The 13,768-nt window shown below is 41.1% G+C and overlaps 1 protein-coding gene across 6 annotated transcripts in view; it reads left to right on the top strand.

Moving 5' to 3' along the window:
- Positions 1 to 7,529, top strand: part of CUNH18orf25 (chromosome unknown C18orf25 homolog) — a 75,854-nt gene extending 68,325 nt beyond the window's left edge. For 3 of the 6 annotated variants that reach the window (XM_040264556.1, XM_040264554.1, XM_040264549.1), the window contains one exon: positions 3,422 to 7,529. In XM_040264556.1, the coding sequence (XP_040120490.1) occupies positions 3,422 to 3,611 (190 nt within the window). In that variant the 3' untranslated portion in view covers positions 3,612 to 7,529. The remainder of the gene's footprint in view (positions 1 to 3,421) is intronic. The other 3 variants (XM_040264553.1, XM_040264552.1, XM_040264550.1) reach the window with 2 other exon arrangements.
- Positions 7,530 to 13,768: the final 6,239 nt, after the last annotated feature.

The raw sequence follows: 13,768 nt of genomic DNA, 5'->3' as shown, positions 1-13,768 counted from the left end.
GCCATGATTTTGGAGCCAAAGAAAATAACATCTGTCACTGGTTCCACTTTTTTCCCTTCTGTTTGCCATGAAGTGATGGTTCTTTAAGGTGCTCAAGTAAAGGTGACTTCTAATAAATTTTCTTTTTTGCTTAAAGTAGCCCAATTTGTTTTCCAGTAACTGGAGCTATTTATGACATAACTACAGAAGCGGTTTAGTTTATATAGCTGAAGAAATGCCTTATTTCCTTATTATGTCTCCTTCAACCTTTCCTCATTAATAAATAGCCTTTCTAAACCTCTCACTCTCCTACTCTAGACACTTTCTAGAATCTGCTTGGCTTTTTATTGTATTATTCCTGGCGGCTAAGCAGTCTTCTTACAATAAACCATAGTGTATAATACTTAAGGTGCAGTCTGGGAAAGACATGGTTATTTAGTTGGAAATAAACTCCCCAGAGGAGACCTAATTTTGTTCTGGTTCCATGGTTTACTTTCTTAAGACCCTGGGAAGTTGTCTTTTGGTCTTGGTTTTCTCTTCTGTAAAATGGGAAGATTGGATTAGGTCCTTTTTAAAGCCACTCCTTGATGTCCTGATGTTACATTGTGTGATTATTTTAGGAGCAGTGCAAAGTTGGGAATGAATACTGCTTTTATTTCAGAATTATTTCTTGCAGTTCTGTCAGAGATTACATTGACTTTTTTTGGTAGCTCTTCATTCCCTGATTTTTCTAAGTTTCCACCTAGCTTTTACTTCAATTACTGTTTGTATAAATGAGCATTTGAACTGTTGAAGAACATTATATTTTTTAATTGTTGGTCTGGGCTTGTTTTTGCACCCTGCTGACTCTTTCGTATTTTATCTTACCCAGTTTAATACACACCTTTGTTAAGTGGCAACATTATGTTGTGGAAAACATTGGACCAGAAATCAGACTTGGCCTGAAGTTCTCTTGCCTACACTTTCAAACAGTGTGACCCTGACAAGTCATGTAATCTCTTTAATCCTCAGTTTCCCTGTGAGAGTATGGATAATAGCTTCCACATCTACTTCATGGGTCTGTTGGGTGTGTCAAATGTGGAGAAACTACTTAATAATTTTGGTATTCTGTTGTCATCGGTCATCAAAACCATTTCTTGAAAATGTTGAATGGACTCCTTTGACTGACTTTCTTCCATGACTACTTGATCATTTAATCTCAGTGTATTTAAAGAGTGGACAGATTTGGATCAGACTGTGGGTTTTTGTGTGTCTTATTTTAATGCTTTTCACTAGCTACTCTTTGAAAATATGATGGCTTCTGGGTTAGTAGCTGCTTGACTCATTTCTGGAAAGATGATGGCCCTCTGATAACTATAACAAGTCCATATTCTACCCCTACTTGGCCCCAAGGGATCTGTTTTTTGGCACCTCTCTTGGGAAGGGAGTCCTTTTCAGGCTGGACTTTGTAGGAGCTGGGCCTCCTTCCGTGATCTTAAGGATCCTCAGGGGCAGTTCTGTAGCTAAACTTTGTGCATGCGTCCTCAGTCTCCCAGTCATGTCCAGCTCTGTGCGACCTTATGAACTATGGCCCACCAGTCTCCTGTGTCCGTGGGGTTCTCCTGGCAAGGATACTGGAATGGGTTGCTATTTCCTTGACCAAGGGGTCTTAACCCAACCAGAGATCGAACCCACATCTCCTGTGTGTCTACACTGGCAGGCACATTCTTTACCACTGAGCCACCTGAGAAGGCCAAATTCAAACTGAAACACCATCAGTTCTCCTGCTTCTCCACCTTCAGACTGAGATGAAACTACACCATTGGCTCTCCTGGGCCTCCAGCTTACTGACTGCAGACCTGGGAACCTCTCAGCCGCCATGAATTCCTTATAATAAACTTTGTCTGTTGTTACTGTAATGTTGCTTTTGAACCTAGAGGTGCAGGTGGCTTGGAATAGAAATTAGAGTTCTGAAGTGACTAAGCATCACTCATTGTATACAGGTTGTCAGAACAGCTGCTTGCGATCCACTGTAGTCGTTTGTGTGATTAGAATCATGCCACTTGCCCCTCCTCACGGGTGTTGGATAGTGATGGGTCTTACAATTGAGATGGGACGGCATAAGGAGCAGGGATAGCTTGCGCTGCTTGCCTTCCTCTCGTTTGAATCAAAACTTACTCCGTGGCTCATCCTGGAGGCTCATGGTTCTATCATTTGACTGGAATGTGCAGTTCAGTCTGGAGGTATTTCTGAAACAATTCTCTCCCAGTTGGTGAACTTCGAGATATGTCAGCTTGGCAGTTCTGACACTCTTATAGAACACTTTTAGAGAATCTAAGCTAAGTACTTCAGCCTCATTATTTTCACTGAGCTAAAACGTAAGTGTTTGTGATGAACTAGCCAGACTTTTCTGTTGTCACCTTCAAGATGAGGAAAATTGATCTTTAATTCACGTTATTGTTGTTTAGTCGCTAAGTTGTATCTAACTCTTTGTAATCCCATGGACTGTAGCCTGCCAGGCTTCTCTGTCTCTGGGGTTTCCCAGGCAAGAATGCTGTAGTGGGTTGCCGTTTCCTTCTCCAGGGGATCTTCCCAACTCTGGGGTCAAACCGTCTCCTGCATTGGCAGGCAGACTGACCACTGAGCCACCAGGGAATCCTCTTTAACTCATGACCTAGTACTTATATAGACATTTAAAAATCTAATCTGTGAAAGGGGTATTACCGTTAACTGTTTTGGGAAGCAGTATTAACAAATACGGCACGGAACTTATTTTAAGAACAGCTTTCACCTATATTTCTTATTGTTTCATTTGGTCAGACTAACTGGGCATCTAAATTTTGCTTGGGATTTATATGCTGCCCTACCCTGAAGGTTCCAGAGACTTAAATGAATTCAGAGAAACAACATCTTGTCCATTATCAGTATTAGATATAGATATAACTCAGGAGCTTGTGACTGAGACAAGGCTTTTGGCATTTCTTAGTTGGAAGGACTGATGCTAAAGCTGAAACTCCAGTACTTTGGCCACCTCATGCAAAGAGTTGACTCATTGGAAAAGACTCTGATGCTGGGAGGGATTGGGGGCAGGAGGCGAAGGGGGCGACAGAGGATGAGATGGCTGGATGGCATCACTGACTTGATGGACGTGAGTCTGAGTGAACTCCGGGAGTTGGTGATGGACAGGGAGGCCTGGCGTGCTGCGATTCATGGGGTCGCAAAGAGTCGGACACGACTGAGCGACTGAACTGAACTGAGGCTACACTGAGAGAGGCAGGGAGACTGACAGACAGACAGACATATAGGGAAGGAGGAAAAGGGGGAAGGATATTGGTTGTGGGTTTTATGAGCCTGTGTAGTAGGCTTATCTTAGGAAAAGTATTAACACAACTGAAGCCATCTTGCCTTCTGGTTTTCTCTCTGGAAGGGTTAACCATGCTTTCGCTCTTCATCTCAATTGCAGGTGTGTCCATCCTCGAGGAGGTGTGATTCAGAGTGTTTCCTCATGGAAGCATGGCTCCAGCACACAGTATGTTAGCGCCCGGCAAACACAGCCATGGACTGCTGTGGCTCCTCAGCAGACTTGGGCTTCACCTGCAGAAGTTGTTGACCTCACGTTGGATGAGGACAGCAGACGCAAATACCTGCTGTGATACAATGTCACTGTGTGTCCTCTGCACTGTTCCCCTCTACTTCCTCCTCCTCCTCTTTGTGACATGGAAGTTCATTGTCATAGCTTCAGCCTCAGAAGCTGTTTGTGGCATTTGTATAATCAAAAACTCATGGAAAATTGCTCTCCTTCCCCCTCCTTTTTTTTTTTTTAAATTAAAAGAAGTCACTTAGGAAAAATAACTTATCACAGAGAAAATAATTTCTTTTCTTGTTTCCCTCAGTAGGAATATGAGAATGATGATGTTTATTAGACAACTTCATTTTACTTGGTGACTTCCAGTCTTAGGAAACTCTGCCCTCCTTTTAGAATGGTATTTTAATTACCAGGTAAAATGGATTTCAGTTTTTGAGTCTTGTATTTATTTTTCTGTGTAATAAAATTAATATGTAGACTTGACCACTGTCAGCCCACCCATTGGCACTCCTGTCTTAGGGCATTTGCACACATATTAGTCAGGTCCTTATTGCCACCTAGTAGGGCATGTGCATTGAAAACCTGTCCTCAAAAATAGAAGACAGAAGTTAACTTTTTCTTTTAGCTTAAGTCTTCTGCCTTCTCTCCTAACTTTGCTCCTGGCTGACTTCCCACAACCCAAATAATTAACATGCCCTCTTTGTGTTTATAAGTACTGCTTAGGTGACTTAGTTGATCTCCTTGTTGCAATAATTCATAACCCTTTGGAAAATATCTCCTTGTAGGGCAGAGGCATTTCAGATAGATACCCACCATGAGGTTTGAGCATCTGAAGAGAGTATCGAGAGATCCCTTCCCCCCTCCCTGGTTTGTTCAATGGGAGAAACAGAACCTATTACTTAGGTAGACTATGCCTAAGTATATAGCTAGTAATATGAAAGTTGTGTGACTTCTAAGGCTACGGGCACTTGTAAATCTGAGAGGACAATGCCTTTTTCCATAGTTAGTCTCTCCAAAAAGGATGCATAACAACTGTTCAGTGCTTGAGCTGAAGTTGACCTGATGCTGTATTTGGGTATTTTTCTCCTCTACCTTTTAAAAGTGGAAAAATCAAAATGTATCGTAAAACTCAGATACAAAGCACATTAATGGCAGTGTAGCTTTTGCAGTATCTAACAGGAATTATAAGGGGTAGTAGGAGCTTCAGGGAATTCAGGAAATGCCAGTGTTGGAGTTTCATGGCATTAGTTTCTACCTTTTTTCCTATAACGTTGTAGTTACTAGTGAATTATTTTACAAGCAATACCTAGAGTTAGAACACTATATACTGTGCACAGGGAACAGTGAAGTAATATTGGCGTAGAAGACCTCACTTTGTGTTTTTCCACAGTTTTTGTTTGCTTTTTCTTTTTGGTTTCCATTTTCACCATACAGTGTGACTATAGCCCTTTGCCTCCCTTCCTGAGCGTCTCGGTGGCTCTTCCTCACCGTGAGAGCATGAGGACGACCGTGTTCAGTTTCCATTCAGCGGACACGTGTTTACCAAGTGCCTGTTCTGCGTGAGGCACTGTGTGGGGTGGTGCTGTGGGGCTACTGTGTTGAGCAAGACAGCCCCCACATGCACACGAGTCAGAGTCTGCCTGGCTCCACCTGCCTGGCCTTTTCTTCTATATTTTGTAAAGACTCGTTTATTCCTTCACCCTTCTTCCTGCTGTTTGAGTTGGTCTGTGTATCCTTCTATGGCAGTATATTTAAGCATGTCTTCTCTTCTGATAACATCTCATTTGATCTGGCCTCTGTTGTTTATCAACTTTTAATTTTCCTATGTATCTACTTTTAATAGATCAGGCTTTTGAAGAGATCGTGAACCTCCAGTTTTAGCCCCTCATACATGGCCACAATTCTAAGCAAAAACCAAAGACCCAGAGGCCAGAGCAAAATAGGACCTTCTGCAGATTCACTACTGGTATATCCTTGGACCTTCACATTTTACTTTAGGATTAATTTATTGAATTTTACTGTTACACATTGTTTTTGACTTGAATTAAAATGCTAGACAAAGCAGAAATGTACAATTTCTGTTCTGTATTTTCCAGGAATATCATTGGGAAAAGGATAGAGTGAGTTATATGACTTGAAGTTTTTGCAGCTTATTTTTCCCCCAGTATCAGGGCAGAACCCCATTTTATTTCATTTTTAACTTAATTTTTTGCCACCCCTGGTGGCTTGTGGGATCTTAGTTCCCCAACCAGGGATCAAACCACGCCCTCAGCAGTGAAAGCGCAGAGTCCTAACCACTGGACTGCCAGGGAATTCCCCAGAGCCCCATTTTAAAGAACATTTTTGCATTACCTGTTCTTAGGTTAGCAGTATGTTTTGTTCACTTCCATAGAGCAGGTGATTTCCCAGGACATACTTTCTTTAGTCCCTCACAGTCATCCTTTAATGAGAATTCTTTCGGTGTGTTGTATGCACTGTGGGCTGGGAACAGAGAGTGGAGTTTTAACCAAGCTCTTGTATGGCTTTTTGCGTTTGCATTGCGTTAAAGTTTGCCCTTACCTGTCCCTTTTACACCACCCTGACTGCCTGGCTTAGTGCACCAGAACAAAAATTAAGATGCAGAAAGCAGGGAGGGGAAGAGATGGTGGAAATAGTCAGCTTTTCTCCCTACTAGTGTGAGACTTTTCCACCTTCTAACTAACTTCAGAGAGACTGTGTGTCAGCTCTCCTTTCATTGCCAGGTCCAGGAGAGGAGGGATGTGGTTTCTGGCAAGCTATTAACGATAAAATTCTGTAGTAAATATTCTGACATTTAAAATTTCTTTAAAGGGGATCTTTTCTAACCAGTTTTGCATTTGGTAACATAAACACTTTATACTTCACAGTCTCTTCAAAGTAATATCTCTGCTAAAATGATACACTTTGGTCACAGATTGGTTTTGGCACGAACATGGCTAAGTGGCCCCCTTCCCTCAATTTGAAACCACAGAATGGTAACTTAGCTATTGCATATTGCCCTGCGAGATGTAATTGCTGCTTGCTTCATTTTGATGGAAGGGGCCAAACTGAATGGACTCCATTATTCATAGCAACTGATCATCCCGTAAACTCTGCTTTCATTTTACCAGTTGTGAATATGAACCATCTAATTTGCTAATTTAGTCAATTGTTCGTTGTTACTTTTAGCAAATTAGCACCATAGGTAATTTAAAAACAAATTTGTTGCCTGCTTTTTATATATACTGTGTCACAAGGTTCTTGAAAAAGCTGGGGGCACAATTTTGTCTTTTAGTTTTGTTGTTGTTTTTTTTTTTAAAGGCAAAGAGCTCCCCCCAATCCCTGTTTTTCAGTATGTGTATGATGCGACTTCCATGTATATATAAAAATGATTGCGCCCTAACCAAACTTCCTCAGATTGTGCACTGTTTGTTTAAAATAATCATGTATTTTAGTCCAATGCTGTTGTATTTTTCCTTTTATTTAAAACACTACGTACTTCTTATTCTTTTAACAAGTTTTAAAGGATAGTGATCTTAAAAAAAAATCACTGGATAACTAGGAAATAACTTTTTGTTGTTGTTTTGTTTTTTAAAGAGTACAAAGGTCTTTAAAGCCTTTTGCTCCTCTTACGGTGAAAATGAAATGTTAGCCATTGTATGGCTAGGAACCAATGCACTTGGTGGTTAACAGATCTGCTGTTGCTGGAGCGTGGACTTGATGCAGTGACGACAAATCATTGCTTAGAATTAATGTTTTAAAATGTGCAACTCTAGTTTTTAAAATAGAATTTGGTTCTTCTTTACGTTCATTATTTAGTTTTTGTTTTCATCTAGTATTTAATGGTCTTTGGAGAAAAAAAAATAAAACAGAGTGTTATATATATATTTTTTGGTGCAAGATAAGATTTTCTGTTTTTTGAAATAAGTCTGTAGCATAAAGGTTAAACTATTTTAAGACAAAATAAAATAGAGTGTATTTAAACAAAGATAATTTCTGAGGATTTTTTTTTTTTTCCTGTCTGCTTCAGTTAATTAGATGGTGCCTGGAGCAGCTCCCAAGTTAGCTTTTGGATGTGAGAGTGAATTATATTTTGTTATCAGATCTTATTGTTTAAGTTGCCTGATTTTTTTCCAAGCAACAGCTGTATCCTACTCCTAGAATGTTTTGCAAGTAGCCTTTGGTGTATTAGATCTAGATAAAAATAGTTTTGTACTAGCTTTCCTGTAGCCCCCACTTCCCGTTCCAGTTTGAACCAGTGAGATTTCAAAGTCAACTAAAGGCTCCCTAGTGCTTGACCCCTTTGCTCCTGGGAACAAAAGTCAGCTGACAGTTACTTCCCAGAGTTCAACGTGCCAGGGTAAGATGCCGTGACTGTGTGCACTTTGCTCGTGGTTGAAGCAAATGTAGGATGTTTCAAAAATAGCCTAAAGAATTTTCCTCCTAATTTGGTTCTATTTTCAGGTTTTTAATTTGGTTATCAAAATCATAGGAACTACTGTATTAGCATTTTATTACTTTTGTAACTCCACATCAAGGAGAATGAGGAACCAGAGAGAGCTGGGCCTATGTTTATTTAAATATTCACTCCTGGATCTCTTCATGTTCATCGAATTTTTCTTCTACTTGCACTGGAAAGAGATCTGTTATCAGGAAATGTTTTTAGTTTTTGAAAATGGTTCTTTTATACTACCTTGTGTCTGAGACCTAGACATGTTAGTACCTATGAGAAACTTCTTTTCTTGGGCTCTGGAGGAAATTTTTTTACTTAGAGTCTTGCTTCTGAACCCTTTTGCCCTTGGAAGCTGCTTTTGAATAGACAAGGCATGAGTAAGTAAAATAATCAGTAGCTAGTAATTAATCTCATTCTGACTTTCTCTTTCTATCTTATGCTGGCTTTTGGCCTTGCCTTCTCTTGAAAGTCAAAGTGTTAGTCGCTCAGTTGTATCCAACTCTTTGCGACCCCGTGGACTGTAGCCTGCCAGACTCTTCTGTTCATGGGATTCTCCAGGCAGGAATACTGGAGTGAATTGCCATTTCCTTCTCCAGGGGATCTTCCTAACCCAAGGATTGAACCTGGGCGGATCACCTGCATTGCAGGCAGATTCTTGACTGTCTGAGCCACTAGGGAGCTTTCCCTTATTTGTATCTTTTTTGCAGTAGATGTAAAGTTTATAACTTTAATCTTAATAGAGAAAAATTACATAAATCTTTACGAAATATCTCTTCAGCTCCAGTTTTGCAACTGAAGTAATACGGTGAATTTCTTTTAGGTTTTGTTTTAACAATATTGCTGATCTATAAAAGAGTGATTCTCCTAGGATACTGGTAGGTATGATTTTCTTTACTTCGTTGACTCTGTGTTTGGGAGCCCTGGTTTACAGAATTCGAGGAGTTCCTGGACTGTACAGTGGAGCTTTGACTGGGAGATCTGCCTGGAACAGAAGAAGGCAGTGGCCAGTGCTGGAAGGAGCAGTGAACTCAGATGCTTGTGATTATCGTGAACATCATCGAGATGTGGAAAGAGCACCCAGTAGCTCAACTGAGGTTGTGACACTGTTGGCTCAATTCAGCTGCCATTGCACCACTTTGTGGGTAGCATGCCTTCGAGGTGGAGATGACTTTAGGCAAGGATCCCTTTGTGTAGCAAGGATTCACCACCACTTTCCTTTCTGCCAAGCCCTGAGATCTCATTTGGTAGGTGGATGTGAGTCAAGGGTGAGAGCGAGTGCTGACAATGAAGTTAACCCTCGGAAAGGAGGAGGAGGTGGCAGCTGGGTCGCTCTGCTCACAGGTCCTGGCTTGCAGGTGGGGTGCATCTCTTGGTTGTAAATTCTGTTGATCTAACTTGTTATTCTTTGGCAGAGGAAACTATCTGGTACCAGTTTTTTCCTTTGTGTTTTGATAATTGACACCTCAGAGGAGTCATTCTGTTTCCTTTCCGTGATTGCTGTTATAAGAGTGGGAAGGTGAAATGTTGTGGACATTTGAGCCCTTACACTCGGACTTGTGTCTAAAGCAGGCAGGTCTGACTTCAGGATGGATCTGCGTCTGCAGTACAAGGGGCATCAGACCAGAGGGCAGAGGGACTGATACTTAGAAAGCCTGAGCCAGCGTGCAGGAGACCCCAGAAAGACTGTCTGACTGCTAAGGGATTTGATGTCTACGCCTTAAAATGGAGCATTTCTAAAATTTCTTTTCTCAGATTAAAAGACAGGGCTGTGTTATTTTAGGGGCTAATTCATTGTTCTGCAGAGGCATCGCTTTTCAGGCAGTAATACAGGAGAATGGCTCACTCCAAAAGGCTGTTTTACAGTTTTGTCATCTCACAAGTTTTTTGAAGGCATTGGATAACTAACACTCACAAAACCTTGAATGTCTACAAACTCTTTATTTTCAAAGTTTTAAAAGACTGTATTTCAAAATTTCCACATGGGGTTAAGAAGTGGTACAGATTGATATCCTCATTTTGCAAATTGAAGACTGAGAACAGCAGAATAATATATCCAGATTTACAAAGATTGACGTGGCAAGAGTAGATTTTTTTTTCTTGTGGTCCAAATTAGGACTTTCTAACTTTAAGAAAAACAAAAACCTCTTTTCTCCACCTTATTTTTCCTTCATTCTTATTGCTACTGATTCTACTTTGTTCTGGCCTGAACTGAATTGGAAGAAGTCTTTCCCAAGAAGGTAATGTTTGATTGGTTGCCTTTTTTTCTCAGGCAGGTGGTCACCAATTTAAACATCAGAACCACACACCTGCATATGCCTCTCAGCCCCAACTCAAGATGGCCATGGAACTTCTTTCTGCAGACAGATTCCCTGTCTCACAGTTTATGGAATAGGGAAATACAGATGATCAGTAAACACAGAAAACAGGTTCACTACTAATTATGGAAATATATATATTACAGGACACCACCCCACATAGGAAGAGGCAGTTAGGATCACAGTTAAATCCAATAAGGAGGCAGGACAGTGGCAGCTCACTTGTCAGCTTGTTTGAGCATAATTTGCTACAGCTGTTTAAAAACAGTGAAATTGTCTAGTAAAAAGCTGAATATGTATATACCTCAAGCTGTAGACTGACTGACTGGGTCTCTCTTCCCTCCCTTGCATATGTTGAAGCTCTCCTATCCAGTGTGAGGTTATTTGGAGGTAAGACCCTTGACAGATAATTAAATTTATATGAGATCGTGAGGGCAGAGCCCCCATGGTGTGATGAATCTGTGTTCTTATTAGAGGAGAGGGAGACCTCAGCCTTCCATGGAAGACACAGTATAAGGCAGCTGTCTGAAGCCTGAAAGAGGACTCTGAGCCAGGCCTGACCGTGCCAGCACCCTGATCTTGGATTTGCAGCCTCCAGAACTGTGAGAAAAAGTGTCTTTTGTTCAAGCCACCCACTCTCTATAGTGTTTTGTTGCGGCAGCCCAAGCTGGCTAAGATACCCAACACCCAGCAGTTACATTATCTGGGATAATAACCTTGAGCAGCTTTTATTTAAACGGTGGTAGTAACCTAGGTAGAGAAGTCATGAAGTCAGTTCAGTGTCTGTAAACCATCTTTTGTTTATTTAAGGAGATATTAACAACATAGAAATAACAAGAAACAATATTGTTACACAAAACTTGTGTTACATGCTGAGAAACATCCACATACAAATACATGTGTGTGTGCCCAGGGTCAAGGTATGAAATATACTTATTTTTACTGTGGATCCCAGTAAGAAGATATGGAAAGCCGTGGTTCTAAGGGAACTGGTTTATGTGCTCAGAGATGTTTTAAGTGTCTAGTTTTTCCTAGGTCTTGGCTATTTCAGTGGATGTTCATCTATAGAATAGGTAAACATTGTATTTATAGAACATTTAGACACTGTGAAAATTAATGAACTAGAGCAATATTTATACACTTAAATTAGTTATATCAACATGGATAAACCTCAGCACTGTGAAATGGGGAAAAAAGCAAGTTGCAGAATATGTACTACATGATGCCATTTATATGAAGTTAAAATAGACAAAGTAACACCACATTTTGGTAAAATACTGATGCACATATAGTAGGAGTATAAAGAAATGCATGAAAATAATAAACACCAAATTCAGAGTAATGGATACCTCTGGATATGGGAGATAGGGAGGGGACACAGGGATTTCAAGTTTATTGGCAGAATTTCTTAAGCTGGGTAGTGGGGACACAGATGTATGTTATTATTTGCACCTTTATGTATATCTTAAATATTTCATAATAAAATTAAAGATTGTTGTCTGTCTCCAGTAGAAGGAATAAAAGTTCTTTATGACATTGCAGATGATATTAATGGAAATGAGTTAGATCTGAAGCTGATTCCTTTTAGATGCCCACAACACCTTTTGGATGTATCACCGTTAAGCAACAAAAGCAATTTGATAATTTGGACTTTAACAAAACCAATTTTATGCTTCAAAGGACAACATCAGGAAAGTGAAATGACAGCCTGTGGAATTGGTAAAAGATACTTGTAAATCTTATATCTGATAAGGGTCTTGAATCTAGACTATATAAAAACTGTTCTAAGTCAATAATAAAAGACAAAAAAACCAATTAAAAAAAAACCATAGACATATCTCCCAGGAAGAGATAGAGTTGGTCAATAACACGTGAAAAGAGGCTCAGCATCTTTAGTCATCCGGGAACTGCAAATCCAATCCACAGTGAGATACCACTTCACACCTACTGGGACCACTAAAGTCAAAAAGTCAAATAGCAACAACCATTGGTAAGGAAGTAGAGAAACCAGAAGCCTCATAGATTGCTGGTGGGAATATAAAAAAGTTACAGCTACTTTGGAAAACAATTTGTTTTCTCAAATGATTAAATGTGACAGTAATTGAAGGTGGGCGTGACCAACTTTCTTATGGGGTGTGACCTGCCCTGACCCTGAGATGCAAGTTCAGCTGGAGATATACTCTCCATGGAAAGAAAGGTGGCTTGCTGAGGGTGAAGATAATTCAGCAAGAAACCAACCATTCTCCACTGAAATGTAAGTGCTTGCCCTCAAGGCAAGGTAGGACCATTGCCCGTGAGCTCTTGAGACCTGCCCCAGGTTTTTGCCCAGAAAGCCATCGCAAGAGACCCATTTCTGACAGCTGACACCCCACTGCAGCGGCCCTCACGGCATCCCTTGGGCGGTGAGTCACGTAGGGTCAGTGGGGGCAGTTTCTTGCCAGACACGCCCTCGCCCTCTGTGAGATTCTGCTGCAACTGCCACCCCCTTGCCTGGTCTCCAGCTCCTGAGGGTCGCTGTCACTGCTGAGAGTGTGTGGTGTCCCTCAGATGCTGAGGCAGGAAACACCCTTAGGACCTCAGTTTTATGTAGTGCTGGGTTATCTAGTTACCCAGTTTCATCTAGTTATTTTCCACTTCCCAAAGTAGAGGGCTGAATTCTGCTGATGAGCTCTTTGGGCTCTTGGCAGCATATGTTTGTTTGTTGACATTAAAGCTGTATACCATTAAAAATGGGAACCTTGCACTCAGCGGTAAAACATGCAAAATCTTCAGCACAGGCATCAACCAGTCAGAACCAGCACTGAAAGTAGGGCTCAAGCAAGCTCCTGTGGCAGGTGTCAGATTAACCCTATCATTGCTGTACTGTAGATCCTGGGGAGCGACCAGGATGGTGGGAAGGATACGCCAGGGCTAGGGTGTAGGTCAGCTGCGATTGAAATGTGTCATTATTGTAACAACTGATAGGACCAAACTAGTGTATACTGTCACTGAGTCAGTCTTGCATTCACCTAACCTGTCTGTGCCTCAAGCTGCTAACTCATTTAAAGTGGGGCTGGGAGTACTCGCCTTATGGATTGTCTTAAGGAGTAAGTGAATCCAGGGCCAAGTCGATGGCAGCAATCTTACCAGCTCTGCGCCAATCAACACTATTCGGCTGACTCAGCCAGAAAGCATGTAGACCAAATTAAACTTGTCTTTAGGCTACTAACAAATCTCATAGCTGCAAAGTTAAACTCTTGGAACATCTTTTCAGAAGTGAAATGCTTCAAAGGAAGCAATCAGCAATTTGGGTATGTGATAACTGGCATGGGGTGGTGAAAATTACAATGTCCCAAGGTCTGCCATAACCGCTAACAAGCTTTGTGACCTCCTGGGGTCAGCCACCTCTCTGGATCTCAACTTCTTCATCTGTGAAGGGAGTATACTTGCAGGCCTACCACTGCAGTGAGGGGGGACCAC

Source organism: Oryx dammah, unplaced genomic scaffold (assembly GCF_014754425.2).
Source record: "Oryx dammah isolate SB20612 unplaced genomic scaffold, SCBI_Odam_1.1 HiC_scaffold_22, whole genome shotgun sequence".
In the NCBI taxonomy this organism is placed as follows: domain Eukaryota; kingdom Metazoa; phylum Chordata; class Mammalia; order Artiodactyla; family Bovidae; genus Oryx; species Oryx dammah.
The sequence above is the reverse complement of the archived record's forward strand: the minus strand, read 5'-3'. Positions and strand labels throughout refer to the sequence as shown.